This window comes from Phasianus colchicus, chromosome 9, assembly GCF_987193195.1.
Source record: "Phasianus colchicus chromosome 9, bPhaCol1.hap1.1, whole genome shotgun sequence".
Taxonomy (NCBI): domain Eukaryota; kingdom Metazoa; phylum Chordata; class Aves; order Galliformes; family Phasianidae; genus Phasianus; species Phasianus colchicus.
The window spans coordinates 4,340,422-4,364,774 of NC_143444.1; the positions used below are offsets into that span (position 1 = coordinate 4,340,422).

A 24,353-nucleotide genomic window follows, 5' to 3' on the forward strand; every position below is an offset into this window, starting at 1 on the left:
CTTCGTCAAGTGCACAGGTACCGCACACCAACAGCTCCCTGCCGAGACTCACCCGAGTCTCCACCGACCCCCAAGGCAAGAATTAAATTCCCTTACCTTGGTCCATGCATGAAGTTACCGGGTCTCCAGGGGTCAAAGCACATGCCTGCCTGCCCCTTGGCTTTCACAGAGCCCGGCCTGTCTTTAACAGTCTCGGTTTCTTATCGGCCGTCCCAAGGAGTCACCTCGCCACCCAGACAGAACCTCTGAAATCAGCAGGGTGCACCTATCCTGTCCAGGGCAGTAGGGAGACCCTCAAAGAGGCGATAATTATCCCAGATGAGCCCCCAAATTGTTGGAAATATCCAAATAATTTTTCAGGACGGTTTCTCTGATAAAGCAAATTTTATTCGCAATTGCAATAGCGGGCCTCCTGCAAGCAGGAGAGCACAGAGAAAACAGTGTTACATCTTTTATCCCTACTGCCTGACGCTTATCTCTTTCCCCCCTGCTTCCTCATTGGCTGAGTACTGCAGGTTCGCACTCTTTCGCGACGCTTCACTAATCATACAAATACCAAGTAAACACAAATCCTTACCACCCAAACGCAAATATCTTAATTGGTTAATTGCCTTCTAACAATTGCTTTCTTAACAAGCATTTGGTCGTAACTTTCCGATGTCTGTTTTTTACAACATAAACATAAGCATAGCCTCTTAATTGTTCAATTACCCCCCCTAACATTTGTGCCCATTTTACACAGGGTCATTGTTCTGGTCATCCGTCTGTCCTTGTGTAGAGATAAGCTCGGAAGGAGGATAGAGGGGAATATTTTGGAGCCTGCATACGGCTCCAGAGTAGGACTGATTTGTGTAAAGGCCCTGACTCCTTGAAAGTATGTTAAATGTATTTTGCTTCTGCCGGTCGAATGAACAACATTACAATGTGTTTCCTAGTTCACAATACTATATCCACACTGTCTAGAACGTTTAAAATCTACAGCAGTTTTGTAGGAAATAATTTGTTAGGTAATTCGGTAATTATGTTTCTAAAAATGTTACTCACATGTATATGGTATTCTTACTTTCCGCATCAGTTATTTCTAAGGATATGTTACAGCTTAATTTTTTAGATCAGGAAAGTTGCCCTCTACCCTCGATGTTGTGGTGCAGGTGTCCAGCATTCCCTGACCTGTGTCAGTAACGCTGGCACTGTCATGTGCTGCATGGGGTCTCAGCAGCCTGAGCATGCTCTCACTGCTTGGCCAGGAGATGTTCCAGATGGACAACCTCTGCTCCTTCCTCGCCTCATCCCGAATTCTACGAATTGCTGGGAAAATTGGAGAATATCCATAGGTCTCCCCGTAGAGCTCTCTGCAATCTGGCAGTTTTGGTGTTTCTCCCAGAGGTTCTTTGAACAATTCCAGCACAGGCATAGCTATCTCGTCTTCTCCTCCCTTGCATTGCTGACTGGAGGAGTGGTGCTGCATTGACCTCCTCTGGACAGTGCGTGGTCTCGTTTTCTGCATCTTCTGGCACAGATGCAGGCAATGGCTCAAGGTGTCCTGCAGGCCCAGGACCAGCGCCCAGAAGAGAAGCTGAACGCACAGTTTCTGCTTCATCACACAGGGCAAGACATGCATTCTGCAGCTCTCCAGATGACTGTGCTGCAGTTCCTGTCTCAGCAATCTCTTCCACATTATGCTGTTCATCCCGCACTCCAGCATCCCAGGATAGGAGCTCTCCTGCCGCAGGAAAGAGGCCCTCCACCATCGATGTTGTGGTGCGGGTGTCCAGCATACCCTGAGCAATGTCAATAGCACTGGCACAAGCATGTGCTGCTTGGGGTCTTAGCAGCCTGAGCATGCTCATGTTTGGCCAGGAGATGGTCCAGCTGGACAACATCTGCTCCTTCCTCGCCTCATCCTGAATTCTCCAGATTGCTGGGTGAACCGGAGAACATCTGTAGGCCTCCTGGTTGACCCCTCTGGCATCTTGCAGACTCAGTGCTGCTCCCAGAGCTTGTCTAGAGACTTCAGGCACGGTGGTAGCAGTTACTTCTCTTTCTTCCCCCTCACACACTCTTGGGAACAGCACTGCATTATTGGCCACCTCTGGAGAGTGTGCAGCCTTGGGAGAATCTAGGTTACCTGCATCTTCAGGCACTAATGCAGGCAGGGGCTCCTTGTCTCGCTCTTTGCCACCTGCCTGCCCTTCTGGGCCCTTCTGAGCTGCTCTGGAAGATGGTGTAGTGGCAGCATGAGTGTCGCTGCTGCCCTCCTGAGCATCTCTCCAAGCTGCGTGGACCTTCCCAGCCTTGGTGGACAGCACCTGGGCCGTTCCTGCTGGTGGTCTCAGGGCGCCATGCACCCTGGAACTGCCAGCTGCACTTCGACGCTTGAGCTTGCGGCTGCAGCACAGCTCAGGGACACCACGCAGTTTTGTCTGGATCTGGCATGGCGAGGCCTGAGAACAGCTGAGACTTCCAGGGCTGGACCCTGGCTCCCAGGCCTTGCTGTCCCGTCCTGGACATGCAAGGTTCCCGGAGGTCTCGGGGCAAGGACTGGGAGTCTGCTGCCTCTAATGCCCACGGCACGTGCTCTGCCACTTGGAGAAGATGTGGAAGAGGCTGCTGCTGGCAGAGCAGGCAGCTTACAGATCCCAGAAGCTGCTGCTGCACGCCGGGGTGCAGCTGTTGGCAACCCTGCCCTCCTTAAGCGAGGCAGCAAGGGTGGCTGAGGCTGTCTGCTTTGGCCACTGGCACCGCCGCAGGTCACCAACACTGGAAACTCCCGCCTGCCCGCCTGCAAGAGAAGCTGAGGAGAAAGGCCGAGTGAGCGAGGTCCTTCCCGCTCGCGTTGCACGGAGCATCGAGGGCAGCCCTCAGCCCACGGGCAGCTGAGTGCAGAGGAGCTGAAGCAGAGGAGGGCTGGTCCCCACATGGCAGCCCCCACGGCACGGCAGCCCATTGTGGCAGCTCTGCACGCATGCCTGGGCAGCTGGCTGGGGGCCACCAGCAACGAGTTTCAGAGTGTGGTGAGGCAGCGTGTGCAGGACAGAGAGCTGTAGGCTAGGGGCGGAGGCAAGGCCCTGCCTGCGCGCCACCACTCCAGGTCTTCCCTGGGATGGTGGGCCTGGGTACGGCAGGGCATGCAGTGCTGCCGGCCTCTGTGCCGCTTCGTGGGCCATCTGAGCTGGGAAGCCCTGCCTGGGATGGCTTTCTGCCCGGGGATGTACCCTGGCCATCCTCCTGTAGTCCTGTACTCAAGCACTTGGAGCTCTGTGCACCTCCTGTGGCCTTCGCAGGAATGTTGTGTGTGGTGTGGCAGCGGTACCTGTGGGGGCAGAGAGCTGTAGGCAAGGGGCAGGGCGGGCACCAGGCAAGGCCCTGCCTGCCACCAAGCACCGCAGCTTTCCCTGGGAGGGCTGGCCCGGGCACAGCAGGACTCTGTACATGGAGCTGCTCGCCGGGCCGCTCGGGCCCAGCAGGCCCTCCCTGGGACGGCTCTGCACTTGGAGACATAGATGGGCATGCTCAAGCTGTGTGGCCAGGATGTGGTCCTACTGGACAACATCTGCTCCTTCCTCGCCTCATCTCGGATTCTCCGGATCGCTGGGTGATCTGGAGGATATCCACACGCCACCTGTTGGTCTCTCTGGGATACGGCGATCTCGCGGCATCTCCCAGAGCTTGCGTGGACAATTTAGACACGGCCATAGCCGCTTGTTTCTTCTCCTTGTCCTCCCGCACACACTGACAGCAGGTATTCCTGCGTTGCACTGACCTCCTCCGGACACTGTGCAGTCCCGAGAGGATCTGAGCTTTCTGCATACCGAGGCACTGATGCAGGCAAAGGCTCAGGGTGTCCTGCAGGCCCAGGTTCTGTGGCCAGAAGCGACGCTGAGCGCACGGCATCTGCCTCACACACGGCGGTGTGGAGAAGGAGGCGTGGGATGGAGGTGGCGAAGTCGCCAGCAGCGTGCCCAGCAGCAGCAGCGACTTCAAAGGCCGCCAGCGGCCCGGCCGAGCCCGGCCCTGCTGCTCTCCGCCCTCGGCCCTGGCAGTTAGTGCTGGCAGTTAGTGCTGGCAGTTAGTCCTGGTAGTTCATGCTGGCAGTTAGTGCTGGTAGTTAGTGCTGGCTGTGCTGGCAGTTAGTGCTGGCAGTTAGTGCTGGCTGTGCTGGCAGTTAGTGCTGGCAGTTAGTGCAGGCAGTGCTGGCAGTTAGTGCTGTAGGCGCAGGCAGTGCTGGCAATGCTGGCAGTGCAGGCCGTGCAGGCAGTTTCACCAGCAGAGGTTTAGGTTGGAACACAGGAAATCCTGTGTACAGAAGGGCGTGTTAAGCACTGGAACAGGCTCCCCAGGGCGGTGGTTGAGTCACCGTCCCTGAATGTGTTTAAAATCCATTTGGATGTGGTGCTCGGGGACATGATTCAGCGGTGGGTAGTTAGAGTGAGGGTAGGATGGTTAGGTTGTGGTTGGACTTGATGATCTTGAAGGCCTTTTCCAACCTGAGCAATTCCACGATTCTATGACCTGCGTAACCCGAATTGAGGGCTATACGCTTTTTAGAAGGGATAGGCAAGGTAGGAGAGGTTGGGAATTGCCGCCTACGACAAAAAGAGGACAGACTGCAAAGAGCTGCCTCTGAGAAATAGTCAGGCACACGTGGGGAGCCTGTGGGTTAAAACCAGGGACGAGACCAACAAAAGACAGCTGGTGGTCGGGGAATACTACAGGCCACCAAATCAAGGGGAGCCTGTAGGTGTGACCTTCTTCCTTCAGCTGCAGGAGCTGTTGTGCTCCCAGACTCTGATCCCTCTGGGGGATTTCAACCACCCAGATACCTGCTGGGAAATGAACAGGGCGAGCTAGCTGCAAGTGATCCAGGAGACTCCTGGAGCCCAATAATGGTAACTTTCTGGTACCGGTCTTGGACAGGTCAGGACCAGAGGGGACCAGCTGGTCACCAGTGGTTGCCGAGTTTGGTGCTCATCCGTGCAGAGGAGGTGGTCGAAGACGTTAAGATTGGAGGCAGCCTGAGCTGCAGCAACCATGCCCTGGTTGAGCTTGCGATCTCCAGGAACATGGGCCTGGCAAAGAGTGGAGTCAAGACACTGAACTTCAGGAGAGTGAACTTCAGTGACCTGTTTAAGGAATGGTTGAATGAGATCTCCTAGGAAACTGTCCTTAGGCACAAAGGAACGGAACACAGCTGGCAGCACAGTTAAGAACATGCTTCTGAGAGCACGAGAGCTCTCCATCCCCCAGAAAAAGAAATCAGGCAGGGGTGGCAGGAAACTCAGCTCAGCTGAGCACGGGGCTGCTGGGAAGGCTGAGGGAAAAGAAGGAAGCAGTGGAAGTGGGGATAGGTATAGGTGGCCAGGGAGGAACAGAGGGATGTTGTTTGGATGTGCAGGGATGGCATCGGGAGGGCCAAGGCGCAGACAGTATAAAGTTCAACAAGGGATGTGGAAAGAAAAGAATAAAAAAAAAAAAAAAGTGTTTGTTGAAGTACATTATGAGTAGCTGGCGCCAAGCATGGAAGGAGGGATGGGCAATCCTAATAGCCCAGAGCATATTCTGAAAATGTTGAGGGACCTTGATTCTTCTCTTGCCCAGAACCAACAGGCAGTATGCAACTGGGTAGCAGACTTAAGGGCAGAATACAAATATCGCTGAAGAAGAGGGAAAGCAGTGGTTTGTGCAGTACTCGGGACACAGCTGGTCACACTCACAAGTACTATGGGCAGCCATGATTCTCAGGAGCCAGCATTATCTCCTCCTTGCAGGAGGAAGTAGGAAAATTATAAGAGCAGCTGGTTGAGGAGCAACAGCAGTGTCAGCAGGCAGAAGCACTGATGAAGTGCTTGGGGAGGGAAGAGGCCTTCTGCCTCTAGGCCAACTCTTAGACTACTGTAGGCAGCCCCGGCCCCACTTCCTTCCAAGACAACAAACATGAAGCCCAACCCACTCCCTTTAGGAGCTAAGGAAGGCACAGCCCCCCCTTGTAGCTGAACTATGCAATCAAGGGATTACAGCACCTGCAAACTCTCCTTGTAACTTTCCTGTATGGCCAGTGTGGGAGCCCTGTGGCAAATGGAGACTTAGAGTGGACTGCAGGCGTCTGGGTGCCGAGACTGCCCCTTCAGCAAAAGCGGCCCCAAATGTTTCAGAATTGATTACTGCCCTACGGGAACAGCCTCATCCCTTTCTGGCTGCCACTGATGCCTAAGACAGCTGTTTTATGGTCCCCTTGAGGAAGGTGGAGGACAATCAATTTGCATTTACTTGGAGGGAGTGCAATGCACAGTCACCCGATTACCCCAGGGGTACAGACACTCGCCCACTCTGGCGCTCGGAGCATTGGCACGGAGGCTGGAGAAGCTCACGTTGGACCACGGTGTCTGGGTTTGTCTGTATACTGATGACGTCCTCATATGGGGGAATGATGATGTCAACGTAGGGAATACCCAAGCCTGCGCAGTGAGACACCTGAGGAGCCCTGAGCCAGCCGGGACACTTTGGTCTCCTCTCAGTAGGTGCCTGGCTGTGCTCGCACCCCTACAGACACACCGGTGCTCTCCCACCAGGGCTGCCCCTTTCACAGCCCCTCACCCCGATCATCACAGCCCACCTCACACACACACCGGCTCAGCCAGCTCACACTTTGCAAGTCACAAATCACTCTCCCTTGCACGCCCACGCTCTCTGCACTTGCTGCCACCACCGACACATGGATCCATTGCCCCGTGCTCTGAGCCCAGTAGTCGCACTCAGAGACCAACCATGCACGAGTGCACAGATGAGACAGCACTCAGGCAGGATAGAATAAAGATAGCATTTAATCAGAATTCTATGTTGACAAGATGGAATCAGAATTCTGCATTGACAAGTTGGAATCAAAATTCTTCACTGACATGATGGAATCAGAATTCTACATTGACAGGATGGAATCAATCTCTGGGGAGCTGCCTGGTGTTTACAGCCTCGTGCCTCTCCTCTCGCTGTCCCCTGATGCAGCTGCAGGTGCAAACCCTGCGCAGAGCCCGGAGCACACTCCTGATGACAGCTGGCATCCGGCGGCGAGCTGCTGTGTGTGGTGCGGCTGTGGTACCTGTGGGGGACAGAGAGCTGTAGGCAAGGGGCAGAGGCGAGCTCCTGCCTGCCACCCACCACCATGGAATTTCCCTGGGAGGACTGGCCTGGATATGGCAGCGCATGGAACGCTGTCAGCCTCCATGCCACTTGGTGGGCCATCTGAGCTTGACAGGTCCCTCCCTGGGATTGTTTTCTGTCTGGGGACGTACCTGGGCCATCCTCCGGTGCATCTCTGAAGCACACGGAGCTCTGTGCACGTTCTTCAGCCTCTGCAGAAACCTGTGTGAAGAGAACAAAACCACACACCTGTAATACCACTGGCTGTTGATGGTGTGGGTGCCAGGGGTCCAGGGGAGGGATCCCCTTTCCAGGCCCCTTTGATTGAAGGCAAGGCAGGAATAACAGAGGGGCTGTCCACCCTAATGCATGGAGCTGGTTGGAAAGGAGACAGCATCTCCAGGCATCTCCCCACAGCGCACACTCCAGGCACCACTCCTGCCTCTGCCTCCAATTCATGCCTGGTGCTGACCTTGCTCACCTCATGCTGAGGGCCCACATCTTCTGCTCCCTCACATGCTGACACATGCTCCTCAGTCATGGGATCTGCAGCTACAGATGAAGCTGAAGAAATGGCCTCCACCTCACCAGATGGCTCATCGGATGTGCTGGATGTGATGCTGACTGCCTCTGATGCAGCATCTTCCTCAGAGTCACATCCCCAGTCTTCCTCCACATTCTCCAGTGTTGAAGGGCAAGGACAGGAGGGCGGGTGCATGCCCTCATCTCTCACTGCATTGTCTCTGGCATCCAGCGTGCCCTCAGCAGTGCTGGCAGCACTGTCGCTGTCATCACTGGACTCTTCCAGTATAACTGACAGTCTAACAGTCCACTTTCTGGAGTCACCAGAGTCAAGAAACCCATCCCGTGATGTCGTGGGCCAGATACCTGGCGTGCCCTGAAGAGCGCCAACATTATTGAATGTGTCACCTCTTGCCTGGAGCCTTCGCTGCCTGGGGCTTCTCACATTCCTTGGCCAGGAAATATTCCAGTGTGACAACATCTGCTCGTTTCTGTCCTCCTCACGAATTCTCCGCATTGCTGGGATCATAGGAGAGTACCCAGAGGGCTCCCTGTTGATCTCGCTGGGATCTGGCAGTCTCCGTGCTTCTCCCAGACCTTGTCCGGAGGATTCAGGCATGGCCATAGCTGATTCTTCTCTTTCTCCTCCCTCGGACATTGGCAAGGGGAGCGATACTGCATCAGTCTCCTCTGCAGAGCTTGCAGCCTCGGAAGAATCTGAGCTTTCTGCATCTTCCAGCACTGATGCAGGTAAAGGCTCAAGGTGCCCTGCAGGCCCTGGCTCAGCATCCAGAAGAGATGGTGAACACACAGTGCGTACCTCATCAGATGGGGCAAGAGATGCAACTTGCAGGGTGCCAGATGACTGTCCTGCCGTTTCTATCTCTGCAGCCTCTTCCAACTCTAGCTGCGAGTCCTGGACTATAACACCTCTGGCTGAGGAATCATCAGAAGCAGAAAACTGGCCCTCAGCCCTCGATGTCACACTGCAGACGCTCAGCGTGTCCTGAGCACTGTCAGCTGCACTGGCACTGTCTTCTGTTGCTTGGGGCCTTAGCAGCGGGGGCACGCTCATGCTATTTGGCCAGGAGATGTTCCAGTTGGACAGCATCTGGTCCTTCTTCGCCTCATCCCGGATTCTCTGGATTGCTGGGTGAACTGGAGGATATCCATATGCCTCCCCGTAGACCTCTCTGGGATCTTGCAACCTCTGTTCTTCTCCCAGAGACTGGTTGGAGAATTCAGGCATGGTGCTAGCCGTTTCTTCTTCTTCTCCCTCGCATGCTCTCCAGAAAAAAGGTGCTGCATTGGCCTCCTCTGGAAAGTATTCAGCCTTGGAAGAAGTTGAGTGTTCCCCATCTTCAGGACCTGTTACAGCCAAAGCCTCAAGGTGTCCTCCAGGCCCAGGGTCTGCAGCCAGAAGAGAAGCCGAAGGCATGCTGCCTGCCTCATCAGGTGAGGCAAGAGATGCGCTCCGCAGTTTGCCAGGTGAACATCCTGCGGATTCCCTCTCAGCAGTCTCTTCTAATTCTTGCAGCTCAACCTGCACTCCAGCATCCCTGGTTCGGGAACCACCAGAGGCAGGAATCTGAGCCTCAGCCCTCGATGTCGCGGAGCGTACGCCCAGGTTTCCCTGAGCAGTGTTGGCAGCACTGGGCCTGGGCACGCTCACAGAGTTTGCCCACCGTGTGTTGCAACTGGACAACATCTGCGGTGTGTGCTGAGGTCTCGGGGCAAGTACTGGGAGTCTGCTGCCTCTAATGGGTCTGGCATGCCGAGGCACGAGAACAGTTGAGGGGACTTCCAGGGCTGGACCCCGGCTCTCAGCCCCTGCTGTCCCGTCCTGGACATGCAAGGTTCCCGGAGGTCTCGGGGCAAGGACTGGGAGTCTGCTGCCCCTGATGCCCACGGCACGTGCTCTGCCACTTGGAGATGCTGTGGAAGAGGCTGCCGCTGGCAGAGCAGGCAGCTTGCAGACCCCAGAAGCTGCTGCTGCACGCCTGGGTGCTGCTGCCGGCAGCCCCGCCCGCCTTAAGCGAGGCAGCAAGGGTGGCTGAGGCTGTCTGCTTTGGCCACTGGCACCGCCGCCGGTCGCCGACTCCAGGAACTGCCGCCCGCCCGCCTGCAAGAGAAGCCGAGGAGAAAGGCCGAGTGAGCGCGGTCCTCGCCGCTCGCGCCGCACGCAGCACCGAGGGCAGCGCTCAGCCCGCGGGCGGCTGCCGCCCCGCTCCCCACAGCCGCACCGGCACAGGGCGGTCCCCACGCGGCGCGGGAAGACGTCCGGCCCCGCCTCCCTCGGGCTCCCTACCTGTGCGCGGCGGCTCCCGGAGGCCCGCGCGCTCTCCGGGCCGGGCAGCGGCGGCAGACGGACGCCGCGGAGGGACGAGCCCGGGCTCCGGCCGCCCGGCGGCACCACCTGCGGGGAGAAGGAGAACCGGGATGGAGGCGGCGAAGGCGCGGCCGGCGTCCCCCGCGGCGGCGACTTCGACGGCCGCCGGCGGCCCGGCCGAGCCCGAGCGCCTCCCTCCCCGGCCCGCACCTGTCGGCGGTCGCGCACGCGTGGCAGCCCCGCGTCGGGCTGGCGGTCGTCCTTCTTCTCCCGCTCCTCGCTCATCGCCGCGTCCTCGCGCAGACGCTCGGTCGCACGCACCCGGGGGAGCCGCGTCCTCCTCGCGGAGCCGCTCTCCCGAGAGTGAGCGGCACTCTCTCCGGGGGACTCCGGCCCCTCGCGGCGGCCCCGCGTCACAATGGCCTTGGGGCGCGACGCCGGCCCGCGTCACGGAGCCCCGGCGCCGGGCTCCCCTCTCCCCGCTCCCCTCGGCCGTCTCCGCGGCCGCCCCGCGCCTTTCCCGGCGGCGCCGTCGCCGTCGCCGTCGCCGTCGCCGTCGCCGTCGCTGACGGGCTCGCCCTCGGCCGCGCCGGGGCCGTCGAAGCGGCTGGAAGCGGCCGCGTCCGGCACGGAGCGGCCCCTGCCCTCGTCTCGTCGCCCAGCCCGGCCGAGTCCACCCGGCCCGAGCGGCCCGTCCGCACCTCGGCCCCGTCTTCGTGTTGCGGCTCTCCGGCCCCGCTTAGCGCTCGGATGTGCCGCGCTCTGTGGAGCAGCGTGCGGGACGCAGCTCAAGTCTCTGGAGATGAGCTCGCTGTGGAGCAAGAGTTGTGGTGGGAGCTGCATCTCATAATGAGACCCATGGTGGAGCAGTCTGTGACAGAATGACTTTAGTCCTTGGCTTGAATCCGGATTGGATTGATTCTTTATAAACTGCTGTCTTTGGGAAGTCCTCTCTGGATCACTTTGGGAAGGAGCACATCCCAGATGAGGGGCTTCGTGCTGGAGCTGGGCACAAGGCGAGGATGAACCGGCTGCAGAGGCGAAGCTTCATTATCTGTCCACAGTCCCTAATTCCCCAGCTCCAGCAATTGGTTTACTTCTTAAACATCTCCTGATTGCCACAAGGCACACATATTTCAGGATATATTTTGGAGTAGGCCTTTGTCTAATTAGCTGTTACGTATCAACTTGGAAACTAAAACAAATGTGAAGGTAATTTAATTGTATAGACTGCTATTGAATAAAAAAGTTATGAGCTAAATTTTGCCTCAATACTCAGAAACAGCTTCTCACAACAATTGCATTTTCACTGAATCACACAGAATCACAGAATGGCCCGGGTTGGAAGGGACTCCAAAGATCATGAATCTCCAACCCCCCTGCCACATGCAGGGCTACCAACTTCCACATTTAATACTAGACCAGGCTGCCCAGGGCCCCATTCAACCTGGCCTTGAACACCTCCAGGGATGGAGCATCCACAGCCTCTCTGGGCAACCTGTTCCAGCACCTCACCACTCTCACAGTAGAGAACTTCCCCCTGACATCCAACCTCAATCTTCCCTCCCTCGATTTAAAACCATTTCCCCTTCTCCTTTACTCCCCTCCTGTTTGTAGGTTCCCTTTAGGTATTGAAACGCTGCAATGAGTCGCCCCGCAGCCACCTTTTCTCCAGGCTGAACAAGCCCTGCTCCCTCAGCCTGTCTTCAAAGGAGAGGCGCTTCAGCCCTCCGCTCATCTTCGTGGCCCTCCTCTGGACCCTCTCCAACAGCTCTCTGTCGTTTTTGTACTGGGGGCTCCAGACCTGGACACAGTACTCCAGATGGGGCCTCACAAGAGCAGAGAGGGACAATCACCTCCCTGTCCCTGCTGGTAACCCCTCTTCTGATGGAGCCCAGGATACCATTTGCTTTACAAGCTGCAAGGGCACACTGCTGGCTCATGTTAAGATTTTCATCCACCAGGACCCCCAGGTCCTTCTCTGCAGGTCTGCTCTCAAGGACTGCTCTTCGAGTCTGTAGGGATGCCTGGGATTCCTCGGCCCAAGTGCGAAACCTTGCACTTTTTTGTGTTGAAATTCATCAGGTTCATCCGGGCCCACCTTTCAAGTCCATCGAGGTCCCTCTGAGTGGCATCCCTTCCTTCCACCGTGTCAACCGCACCACTCAGCTCGGTGTCGTCAGCAAACTTGCTGAGGGTGCACTCGATTTTGTCGTCGATGTCACTGATAAAGATGTTAAAGAGCCCTGTCCCAAGACAGAGCCCTGGGGGACACCGCTTGTTACCAGCCTCCATCTGGACATAGAACCACTAATCACCAGTAGAACCATTAATCACGTATAGAACCATTAATCACCATTTTCATGGTATCTCAACTGATTCTTAGTTTCTTAGTTGCAGTTTTCAATTTTGAGCATGTCAGTGGTTTATGGGCCAGTTCAGCCTGGTTCCATGACTAATGGAGCAGGGGGCAACAGATCTACATCCTAGGAAAAAGGGAAGGGGAGAGGGGAAAAAGGGTGGGAAATGGGCCTGAAAACAGAACAGCAGCAACTATCTGAGGAGGAAAGTTAATTTACTAAATAGGATAGCGGAATGCAAGGTAACACAGCATAACACAGTATAAAAGGAATCGAAGCTAATAAATCAAATAAAGTGAGAGAGAGTGTGTTCAAAAAACTGAAGGCCTTACTCTACTGCTGAAGACCAGACGGCTAGGGAGTGCACACTGCCGAGATGAGCAGAAAGGGAAAAGGGCACATCTCATGGTCTATGAACAGTTTTATCTTTCCCTCTGAATGGAAAACAGAAACAGAACAGTGAACAGTCCTCTGGGATATGTCGTTCTTCTTCTCTTCTGAGACACGTATAGACGGAACTATCCACTACCCACGGAACTGGAGCATTAACTCTTTAACTCCCCGTGCACTACATGATTTTATGATGTGGAATACCTATAGCGAAAGTCATGAAACCATGATAGAGCAGAAAGTATTTCTTTCATACTGAAGTACATTAGGCATTCAGGTTCAGCTCAGCGGGTCTGTTTTTATCAGTGTGTATATTCTGCATGTTCTAGCAATGTTTTTGCAGTTCTGAGCTCCTTGGCAAAATTGTAGTGGGAGCAGTTACAGAGTTCTACTTAGTCCAGGGAATATTTTTAAGATAACCAATCTAGATCAAAATGAAGTCTGCTTCTATATTTTTTTCCAGGAAAATGACATTCACCGTGTTGTGATTTAAACCCTCAGGAAGCTCAGTGCAACACAGGTGTTTGCTCCCTGCTCCATCAGTGGGATGGAGAGATAAAAACTCTTTACTAAGACAGAAAAGATAGTGAAAAAAAATGATAGTAATAATAATATATATATATATAGTTATAAATGTTTTGAAAACAAGTGATGCACAACATAATTGCTCACCACCCATGGGCAATGCCCAGTCCATCCCCAAGCAGCGGTGGCCCTCTCAGCCAATTCCCCATGGTTTTATAGTTTTTTGACACGATGCCATATGGTATGGAATATCCCTTTGGCAGTTTAGATCGACTCTCCTGGTTCTGTTCCCTCTCAACTCCTTGTGCTCCTCCAGGGCCCTCGCTGGCAACAAAGGATGAGAAGCTGAGCAACCAAAATGTTTTGGCTCTGTGCAGCACTGCTCAGCAACAACTAAGGCGTTGGTGTGTTACCAACGTTGTTTTTTCTCCTAAAGCCAAAACATAGTACCAGATGATCTGAAGAAGATCATCTGTGATAAAAATAGGACACACAGATATATCTAATTGCTAAGCTCGGAAAAAGTTGTTTATAAGAAAAAGCAATAAAACATTATTAAAGTAACCTATGGTTGAATTAATGCACTATCTTGATTCTGCCATAGCTGAACAGATGTTTCAGAGAAAACTGCATGAATATTTTTTGATACCAGTCAGTACATAGTCAGCTACCACAGGGAAGCCTTCTTTACGTGTATAAGCAATTACTGCAGATTATCCCTTTCCAGAATAAAAGAATAGTATGAAGTCATACTACTAAATTTACTCTGTTTTCTCTTATTTTTGCTGTATAAGCTCTGATATTTTAGTACAGGAGCACTAGAAATATGTCTGCTCTGACAGAAGATGATAAATAACTTTTAGAGTCTTAAGTAGTGTCATTACAGACCTTTTCTTTTACTATAGGAGAGACAATGTTCCAGATTGTAAAGTGAGAATCTATATATGTTTACCAGAAACGTTTGAGATATTTCAGACCTAAAGATGTCCTTCTGTGTTATTTAAGCAGATGATCTCAACGTCTCTAGTTTTGCTGGTTTTCTTAGATTAACAGGAATAGTGAATATCAAGTGTGAAAATCTCGAGTTATAACAGAGTTATTTCAAAACTCTTAAGAATGTTCTCTTTCTTAATTTGAGCTAATGTTTTCTTTCTTTTTGACAGTTGTCACTTTTATATCACAGAAGATACCAACTAATTTTTTACATTGTGTAGTCTATTTTATTTTACTGTCAGGTACTCTTTGAAATAGAATTATTAAGAGTGTAACTAGTAACTGGCAAAGAATAAGAAGAATTTCTTTTCACATCCAACAACGAAATCCAGGGGAAGGCCCCTCTTTTCATTATTCTCCAGTATATACCTTTTCATGTAAGTTTTACTCAGCTTATCTGCATGCAACAAAAAGCTGGTGTGCAAGCACTCTCCCCTCTGATTTTTTAGCGATGACAAATGTCATCCTTTACCCAGTGACATACTGGATCTTCACACAAAATCATTTGGCATTATTTTTAAGACTCAACAAAAACTCAGCAAAGTGCTCTGAGACAAAAGTGGTTTGACATAATACACCTGCAGAATAATACGGAATATACTTTTAACAAATCCAGGTATGATCTGTAGGGAGAGCGAGTTTTGAAGACATTCAAATGAAAGTGGTGCAAGATTTCTACCTGACAAGTTTTGACAGCAGCATTCTTCATGGCATAAGAGATTTCAGTTGTCTGGAACTATTTAATGGCCACCCAGCTTGATTTATAAAGAGCAAATTGTTGTTAACGAACTGCTCTGGCTTCTGGATCATGTGAGAGTCTGTGAAAGTATGGCAGTATAACATGGGCATCAAATATAACCTGCAGTAAATAGGGCTTGCTTCTATGAAGATGTTCAAAACTTCACATGATATTCATGACATTTTTGGGGAAGAAGGTTACACTGAGACACTCGTGTACTTGAATATGTACTGGCATATTCGCTAGGGAATATCACATTGCTTGATTCTTGTCTTGCGCCACTGGGCTCAGTTGGACAAGACATAACTGGCAGAACCAGCAGGCAGTATGCAACTGGGTACCAGACTTAAGGGCAGAATACAAATATTGCTGAAGGGAAAGCAGTGGTTTGTGCAGTACTCAGGACAGTGCTGGTCACACCCACAAGTGCTACGCACAGCAATGATTCTCAGGAGCCAGCATTATCTCCTCCTTGCAGGAGATAGTAGGAAAATTACAAGAGCAGCTGGTGAGGAGCAGCAGCAGTCTCAGCAGGCAGAAGCACTGATGAAGTGCTCAGGGAGGGAAGAGGAGCGGCCTTCTGCCCCCGCTCCTTCCCAGCACCAAACTAGCACAGGCACAGAGAAATTATTCTTGAGGATGGACCCTTCTTTCGACTGCTCCCTTGGAGCAGACCCTACAGTAAATCACAACCTCATCAATGCTAACTCCCTCAGAAGTTGACCCTCAGAAGAGTGAGTTAAGTTAGATCTAGGCACTGGAGTGAGAAACTGCCTTTCCCATCTCTGTTAAGCAACGGGGGAGATGGGACATGTGGGTATTTACTAACCCTTGTGTATGCGAACAGTTCCGTTGTGGATGATGGTGCTGTTTAGGCACTCTCCCCCCAGTTCCCCACTGGGCTAGTCCAGCTCTTAGACTACTGTAGGCAGCCCCGGCCCCACTTCCTTCCAAGACAACAAACATGAAGCCCAACCCTCTCCCTTTAGGAGCTAAGGAAGGCACAGCCCCCCTTGTAGCTGAACTATGCAATCAAGGGATTACAGCACCTGCAAACTCTCCTTGTAACTTTCCTGTATGGCCAGTGTGGGAGCCCTGTGGCAAATGGAGACTTAGAGTGGACTGCAGGCGTCTGGGTGCCGAGACTGCCCCTTCAGCAAAAGCGGCCCCAAATGTTTCAGAATTGATTACTGCCCTACGGGAACAGCCTCATCCCTTTCTGGCTGCCACTGATGCCTAAGACAGCTGTTTTATGGTCCCCTTGAGGAAGGTGGAGGACAATCAATTTGCATTTACTTGGAGGGAGTGCAATGCACAGTCACCCGATTACCCCAGGGGTACAGACACTCGCCCACTCTGGCGCTCGGAGCATAGGCACAGAAGCTGGAGAAGCTCACGCTGGACCACGGTGTCCGGATTTATCTGTATACTGCTGACGTCCTCATATGGGGGAATGACGATGTCAACGTAGGGATTACCCAAGCCTGCGCAGTGAGACGCCTGGTAGTTAGTGCTGGCAGCAGGCAGTGCTGGCAATGCTGGCAGTGCAGGCAGTGCGGGCAGTTTCACCAGCAGAGGTTTAGGTTGGAGCACAGGAAATCCTGTGTACAGAAGGGCGTGTTAAGCACTGGAACAGGCTCCCCAGGGCGGTGGTTGAGTCACCGTCCCTGAATGTGTTTAAAATCCATTTGGATGTGGTGCTCGGGGACATGATTCAGCGGTGGGTAGTTAGAGTGAGGGTAGGATGGTTAGGTTGTGGTTGGACTTGATGATCTTGAAGGCCTTTTCCAACCTGAGCAATTTAATGATTCTATGACCTGCGTAACCTATATAACCCCAGCATATCCTTAGAAATAGCTGATGTGAAAGGTATGAATACCATATACATGTTCGTAACGTATTTTAGAAACAGTTACTGAATTACGTGACAAATTATTGCAGCACAAAGCTGCAATGGACTTTAAATGTTCTAAAGAATGTGGGTATAGTATTCTGAACTAGGAAACGCACTGTAAGGTTGTTCATTAGGCCAGCAGAAATGAAATGCATTTAACAGACTTTCAAGGAGTCAGAGCCTTTACACAAAGCAGAACTGTCCTACCCTGTGGGAACGTTAGGATGCCGTAGGCAGGCTCCAAGATACTCCCCTCTATCCTCCTTCCAAGCTTTTCTCTACGCAAGGACAGACGGATGACCAGAACAATGACCCAGTGTAAAAGGGCACAAATGCTAGGGGGTAATTGAACAATTAAGAGGCTATGCTTATGTTTATGTTGTAAAGCAGACATCGGAAAGTTACGGCCAAATGCTTGTTAAGAAAGCAATTGTTAGAAGGCAATTAACCAATTAAGGTATTTGTGTTTGGGTGGTAAGAATTTGTGTTTACTTGGTATTTGCATGATTAGTGAAGCGATTTTTCTGCTAATATCATGTCTAGGGCGATCCTATTACAGAATCACAGAATTGCCAGGGTTGGAAGGGACCTCAAGGATCATGAATCTCCAACCCCCCTGCCACATGCAGGGCCACCACCATTCCACCTAATGCTAGACCAGACTGCCCAGGGCCCCATCCAATCTGGCTTTGAACACCTCCAGGGACGGGGCATCCACAACCTCCCTGGGCAGCCTGTTCCAGTACCTCACCACTCTCTCCGTAAAGAATTTCCCCCTGACATCCAACCTATATCTCCCTTCCCTCAGCTTAAAACCATTTCCCCTTGTCCTGCTGTCACTCACCCTTTCAAAGAGTTGATTCCCCTCCTCTTTGTAGGCTCCCTTTAGGTACTGAAAGGCTGCAATGAGGTCACCCCGCAGCCTTCTTTTCTCCAGGCTGAACAAGCCCAGCTCCCTCAGCCTGTCCTCATAGGGGAGGTGCTCCAGTCCCCTGATCATCTTTGTGGCCCTCCTCTGGACCCTCTCCAACAGCTCCCTGTCTTTCTTGTACTGGGGGCTCCAGACCTGGACGCAGTATTCCAGATGGGGCCTCACAAGAGCAGAGTAGAGGGGAACAATCACCTCTCTGTCCCTGCTGGCCACCCCTCTTCTGATGGAGCCCAGGATCCCATTTGCCTTCCGAGCCGCAAGGGCACACTGCTGGCTCATGTTAAGTTTTTCGTCTACCAAGACCCCCAGGTCCTTCTCCACAGGGCTGCTCTCAAGGACTGCTCCTTCCAGTCTGTAGGGATGCCTGGGATTCCTCCGGCCCAAGTGCAAAACTCTGCACTTTGCAGTGTTGAACCTCATCAGGTTCACCCGGGCCCACCTTTCTAGCCTCTCGAGGTCCCTCTGAATGGCATCCCGTCCTTCAACTGTGTCAACCACACCACTCAGCTTGGTGTCGTCAGCAAACTTGCTGAGGGTGCACTCAATTCCGTCGTCAATGTCATTGATAAAGATGTTAAAGAGCACCGGTCCCAAGACAGATCCCTGGGGGACGCCGCTCGTTACCAGCCTCCACCTGGACATAGAGCCATTGATGATCACCCTCTGTCTGCGGCCTTTCAACCAGTTTCTTATCCATCGAGTGGTCCACCCATCAAATCCACATCCCTCCAGTTTGGAGAGAAGGATGTGGTGGGGGACCATGTCAAAGGCCTTGCTCAAGTCCAGGTAATTCTCCCAGGCCATCCTACTTGTAGCATCCAATTGCTCTGCAATTCCCTTTATTGCCTTCTTTGTATAGTTTATACATCTCTGTTGATTGTAATAGATGTAGTTTATCCAATCCACGTTCTTGTTAATCGTCACCCACCAGAATAGCGACTCAAATCCTGCAGCAATTTGATTTCTAGCCTTAAATTCATCAGGGGCACCTCTGGGCACCCCAATGGAATCTATATGTATTATATCACCATCAAATGGGACTCCTAAACCTCTTCTGTTCCTTTTGTGAATGTGAGATAGATCCTTCTCAAATGCCAGAGTGAACGGAATGGCCAGTTGAACAAGTGCACAGGTACCTCCCCAATTAGATGGGAGAGTGGACCATAAGATCTTCCCACCGCAGCACTACCAGAGATCCGCTCTAGGGATTCCCAGCCTTGAACAGTTCCCCGCTAAATCCGTTGTAACATCCACGGTTTCACTGCACAGTGAGAAATTCCCTATAAGCCTGGTAGCCTTCACACCCTGTCTTGAGAGACAAGCTGTATGGTACCTATGGCCTTAGAGAATGCAGGAGGGATTTTGGCATCCATCTCCAATATGGGGGGAAACAACAGGGACAGTGATTTACAGGCTTCATTTCCCCAGGCGGTTTTCTCCTGGTACAGGGCAATCATACATTGCATCCCTTGGGAATCCTTGGTCCACCCTAAAGGAAGGGATACGACCTGAGCTATAGGCCGTCCTGATGCACAAGCATAGCAGTTGCTATGGTTGAGACTCCGGACAGTCTACTTAATCCATTCTACCCAGGCATTCACATCCCTGTATCCCGTCTCAATTTCAAATGTTTGTCTGAGATCTTTTATTTCCGTAATTAGCAGAGTTGCAGGACTTTTAGAAGGAATTTTCTCTCCTTTTTTCTCATCCTGAACCTTTTGAGTATAGTCAGGTAATGAATCCCATACAGCTACTCTGAATCTAGCTACTGGGTCCTTTCCCCGAATGTTTATTCCAATGCCAAAAGTGATGCTAACAAGGCTATCGGCCTTGCTAATTGTTATTGTTACCGGATTACACTGCAAAGTCTGGCAGTCTGGTTGGACAATTCCCTTGAACGTACTAATCCGTTCTTTCAGGGTGTGTGATTGCAATGTATCAGATATCCCTGGGGTGTATGTCCAGCCTTGATAGACAGTCGTCCACCATACATTATTCCATCCCCCACAGGGGGATCTCTTGTTCATGCCTAATTCAGGACACAGATATTTCTCTTCATGACTCAATTGTCGTTGGGCACTTAAGCCCCCACAGGATATCGCATTGCAAGCATCAAATGTGACAGTCTGAGGCATTTCTTTCCTTGTTACATTTACCCACATCTTCACAGGGTATCCTCCCGCTCCCCTCTGCAGGTCATCCTTTTCCCAAGCAGTCAGTTGACTAAGGCATTTTTTGAAGGTGATTGCTGTCAAAATCAAAATTACTAATTGGTCTTTCCCCCACATCATTATTTACTCATAAATATTTGTACCGTTACTACAGTGAAGAACAGGATATACTCCACTAGAAATACAAATATATCCTAAATGCCTCTCTGTCTATATTAGTAATGGAAAAAAAGATTAGTTTATTTACAATTTCTTTCTAATTTTTATCTATAGAGGATCCTTCATGGCAACAGTTTCCCACACTTCAGGGTTAGTGGAGGGTTTTACTCGGGTGTAGTGAGTCCAACCTTTCTCGGCTGTCCTGATGGCTGTTTCTGTTATCAGAAGTACTTGGAACGGTCCTTCTCAGTCGGGTTGCAGCTTTGCCTCCTTCCAGGTCTGGATGAGGACCCAGTCTCCAGGTTGGAATGGATGAATCGGAAATTCCAGAGGTGATGTCTGTGCTAACAGTCCTTGGATTCTGAGAGACGATAGTGAGGAAGACAATCCGAGTATATAGTTCTTAAGAAACATACCTTTAGTTTCAAACTGCGGTACCTCATTTTTTATTCAGCTTTATTTTTAAAGGGGTTATTTTCAACCTCCCCCCCATTCCCTTCCTTTGCCCAGACCATGGGATCTATATCTTTCTCATCTGTCTCAGTTAACACATTCATTGATACTGTAATTCCCTCCTGACAGATTGTTATTTGTATTCCCAATTTCATCATAAGATCTCTCCCCAATAAATTAGTACCAGCATCATGTACATACAATAATTGTCCTGTTACTGTCTTACTCCCTAATCTCAATTCAGTGTTTTCAAAAAGTGGTACTGTCATCCCCTTTCTCTACCCCACTTGTACCCCGTTCCTGGTACCAGGATTATACAGTTACTTTCTGGTGTCTGTACCCCCCCATAAGTTTTATTATGTTCCCTTAGAACCAAATTCTATAAAATACTAAAGGGCACAAGAAGGTGTCCATCTGGATATACACCCATCTGTCAGCTTGCTCTCTTCCCTTCTAAATCATTAATTAGATTCCTATCCTCTTTAGAATACCTTATAGGCTCTGATTAAGGTTCAGATGTTTTAAGTTTACCGTCTGGAATTAAAGCCAGTTCACCAATTTCTTTTCCTTCAGCTGCCTGTTCTGCCAGCTGATCCACCATCATATTCCCAGTTTCCTGTACAGTGTCACTCTTCTGATGTCCTTCAGTGTATGCTGCTCTTTGGTAGATTTACATCACGCTGAATTTGTTTTCCTTGTGTGTAAGCAACCCTTGCTCTTTCCAGATGATACCACGAGTGGGTACCATATACACATGCATATTTAGCATCTGTCCATATTTTTAAGTTTCTTGTTATTTCAGCCTTCTGAGCGGAAGTCCCCACAGCTAATGGTTTTGCTTCATTTACCTTGTCAGTAGCAGTTACTGCATATCCTGCCTTACAGTTTCCTTGTCTCACAAAACTGGTTCTGTCGATGAATCCAGGGGTCCTCAGCGTCGTCCAGTGGTTCCTCCTGCAGGTCTGACCAACTGGTATAGACAGCCTCATGCAGTCGCACACTGCTGGCTTGGAGGTAGCTCTTTGTTGGTGTTCTGGGTGTTCAGCAAATTGCTTCCTTCTTTTTGATCAGTTGTGCTTTCTGTTGAGAAACTTGATACCCATTTAAATCAAGAAATTCAGCAAACTCACAGTCCGTTGTACACAGTTCTCCTTTGATACTGTGGCATCCACGTACTGCAGTAAAGTTCCACCATGGAATAGAGGAACCCAAATCTCAGGCTCACAAGCTGACCAGTTCTCAAACATCATTGGGTTGTTCTCGCAACCCTGGGTCTCACTGTCCAGGTTAACTGAATTTTTGTTTTTGTGTACTTCAAATCCAGAATGGCAAACCCCACCAACTTATTCCTCAGCTTGGTTAATAAAGTGCATGGATTTACCACCATGGGTTGCATGTCTTCAACATTTCTATTAACTGCCCTCAAATCTTTTACCAAAGCATAGCTCTTGCCAATCCAAAAAGTTATTTATTATTTCTTTTATCCTCCTTCAATCTTGTATCCGAAAAGGGCATTGCTTTACCCTGGCTAGGCTGACTCCCATCTATAACTTAACTTTTATTGAGTTGCACTGTTTTTTTGGTTTTTTTTTTGGCTCTGCCAGGCACTCCTGATGCCTGCAGTCCTGTGTATACCTGATTTAGGATTTACCTAACTTCTGGGGGTACAACATTGCTTTTGCCAGTTTGTGTTAAAGCCAGACCTAAAATTTTCAGTCAATTGGTCTTGCTTGACAATTAGCTCCAATTTTCTCTACTGAATTTAATCTCTACATTCAACTGTTCTAATACATCATGCCCAAGTAATGGTTTTGGAGAACCTGGTGTGTACAAGAATTTATGTATTCCTACTTGTTCTCCTAGCCTGTATTTAATTGGTCCCCCCAAAAAGTAACCTTCTCTTGCCAGTAGCTCCTACAACTATTTCAAAAATCATCTACGGGTAATAATTCTTGATGTAGCACAGGGTAAAAGCCACCCGTATCAGAAAGTAAACTCTTTACCCTGCTTCCCCAGCTGCCTTCGGTCCAGTGGGGGTGGAACTCTCCCTGAGCCCTTCCAGGCTCCCCCTTACCTCTTCTTCTAGGTAAGGACATCCCTGTTACAGCTTGCTCAACTTTGCCTTCCTCAGCCTGTGTTTTTCCCAAACCCTTTTCACTTTCCAGACTTTCATCATTACTGAAATACAATGTTAGTAATTTCTGTTTCACTCCCTCCCCTCCCCAGGATTCCGGTGCTCACACTGGGACATCGGGTTTCCCGAGATCTCTGCAGATGACGGCTATTCTCACTCTCACTGTCCCGCCCCATCCCCATTCACAAGTCACACACCCTGCACAGTTACAGCGGGAAGCTCTCGCCCCCAGCTCTTTCTCTCACTCAGAGTTGTTCTTACAGACCGTGGGGGTTGGGGGGGGGGGGGCTAGTGCGGGGGATGTGTTCTCATGCAGACCCAAACTCTAATATCCCGAACTCACTGTTTTCCTTAACCTTTTTGCCGTTTTTTTTCGTTTGTTTTCCCCACAATTCCACTATTTGTACCCTCAGTTACATTTCCATGTACCATTAACAAATAGATTTCCACACAGCATCGAGACAGTTTCTACCACTCCCTTCAAAATCCACAAATCAAACAATACAGTTCTTCAATTTCCACAAACACCCAGCATTTGCTCTCATGATTAGAGTACTCAGTTATAAAACTGGTCTCATTCTTCCATTTATGTTCCTGGTTTCTTATCCAATATTCCCCCTGGCTCACCAGCAATATTTTTCCAGTGAGTCAAAATACAACCCAGGGAGGTCTTCTTGGTATCACTTTAGACACTCTCTGTTGCATAACAGCCTCATACATGACATGACATAACATAATTTAACACTTTCACGACATAAACATTTAACAATCACAAAGACAGTGACAATAATCAGTACAATTTATCCTCAGGATCCTTCCTCTCTCTGCCTCCCTCCAGGGCCCAACCTTCCCTCTGTATTCATTTCCCACACTTGCATAGCTGCCCACCTCCTTCTCCAATAAACAACACATCAATGATAAACATCATTTCCATCCATGAGTAGAAATTAGGCCCTAGAAATTGATCTAATTGTTCTGCGACACTTATTGGATCCTCAATTAAGGAATTCTTCTTGAAAATCCTGACTTTTCTTCTAGTAAAAACAGCAGGCATTAGCATACCCTATTTCCCTTTGAGCTAAGGACACTGCCCTAAAGGATAAAGTGAAGTATTAGTAAGGTTAGTGTTAGAGAAAGGAAGGCTCTCTAGGTCCCATTCACATTACTCCAACTCGCTCAGTTAATCGAGAGTGCATCCTCTCTGTCTCTTGCATTGCTTTAGAAATCTAAGGGGGGAAGTTATCTAAGGGATCCCATTTATGATCTTTCTGCTTCTCTTTCCTTTTTCTTCTGAAGTTTGACTCCTCCTTGTGAGGAAGATTTTATTTTATTTTTTTTACTTCTTGCATCCATTAAGCGAGATAAGCCAATCCTGTTTCAGAAAAAGGAGTCAGTTTACTGATTACATATAAATACAAAGGCAGACAGGCCCATCTTCGTCAGACCCCTACTTTGGTCAAAATCATGAGTTTTCCCTGTAGTGGCTCTCTAGGCTATGTCTGTATACAGTATTTAAACATCTTTTCCCTGTTCTTTTCCCTGGTCTGGGGATTATTTTCCAAGCTTCTTTCCCAACGGGCTATCTCTAGGCACGAATTTGGGGACCCTTTTCCCTGTTC

The 24,353-nt window shown here is 50.4% G+C and overlaps 1 protein-coding gene across 1 annotated transcript; it reads right to left on the bottom strand.

The window, feature by feature from the left end:
• Nucleotides 1-6,932: 6,932 nt before the first annotated feature.
• On the bottom strand, nucleotides 6,933-10,270 carry LOC149916759 (uncharacterized). The gene is made up of 4 exons (XM_090145779.1): nucleotides 9,553-10,270; nucleotides 7,616-9,411; nucleotides 7,287-7,356; nucleotides 6,933-7,093 (listed from the first exon to the last, which is right to left on the bottom strand). The coding sequence occupies exons 1-4, from the start codon at nucleotides 10,268-10,270 to the stop codon at nucleotides 6,933-6,935; spliced, it is 2,745 nt and encodes a 914-aa protein (XP_090001905.1).
• Between the last annotated feature and the right edge of the window lie 14,083 nt (nucleotides 10,271-24,353).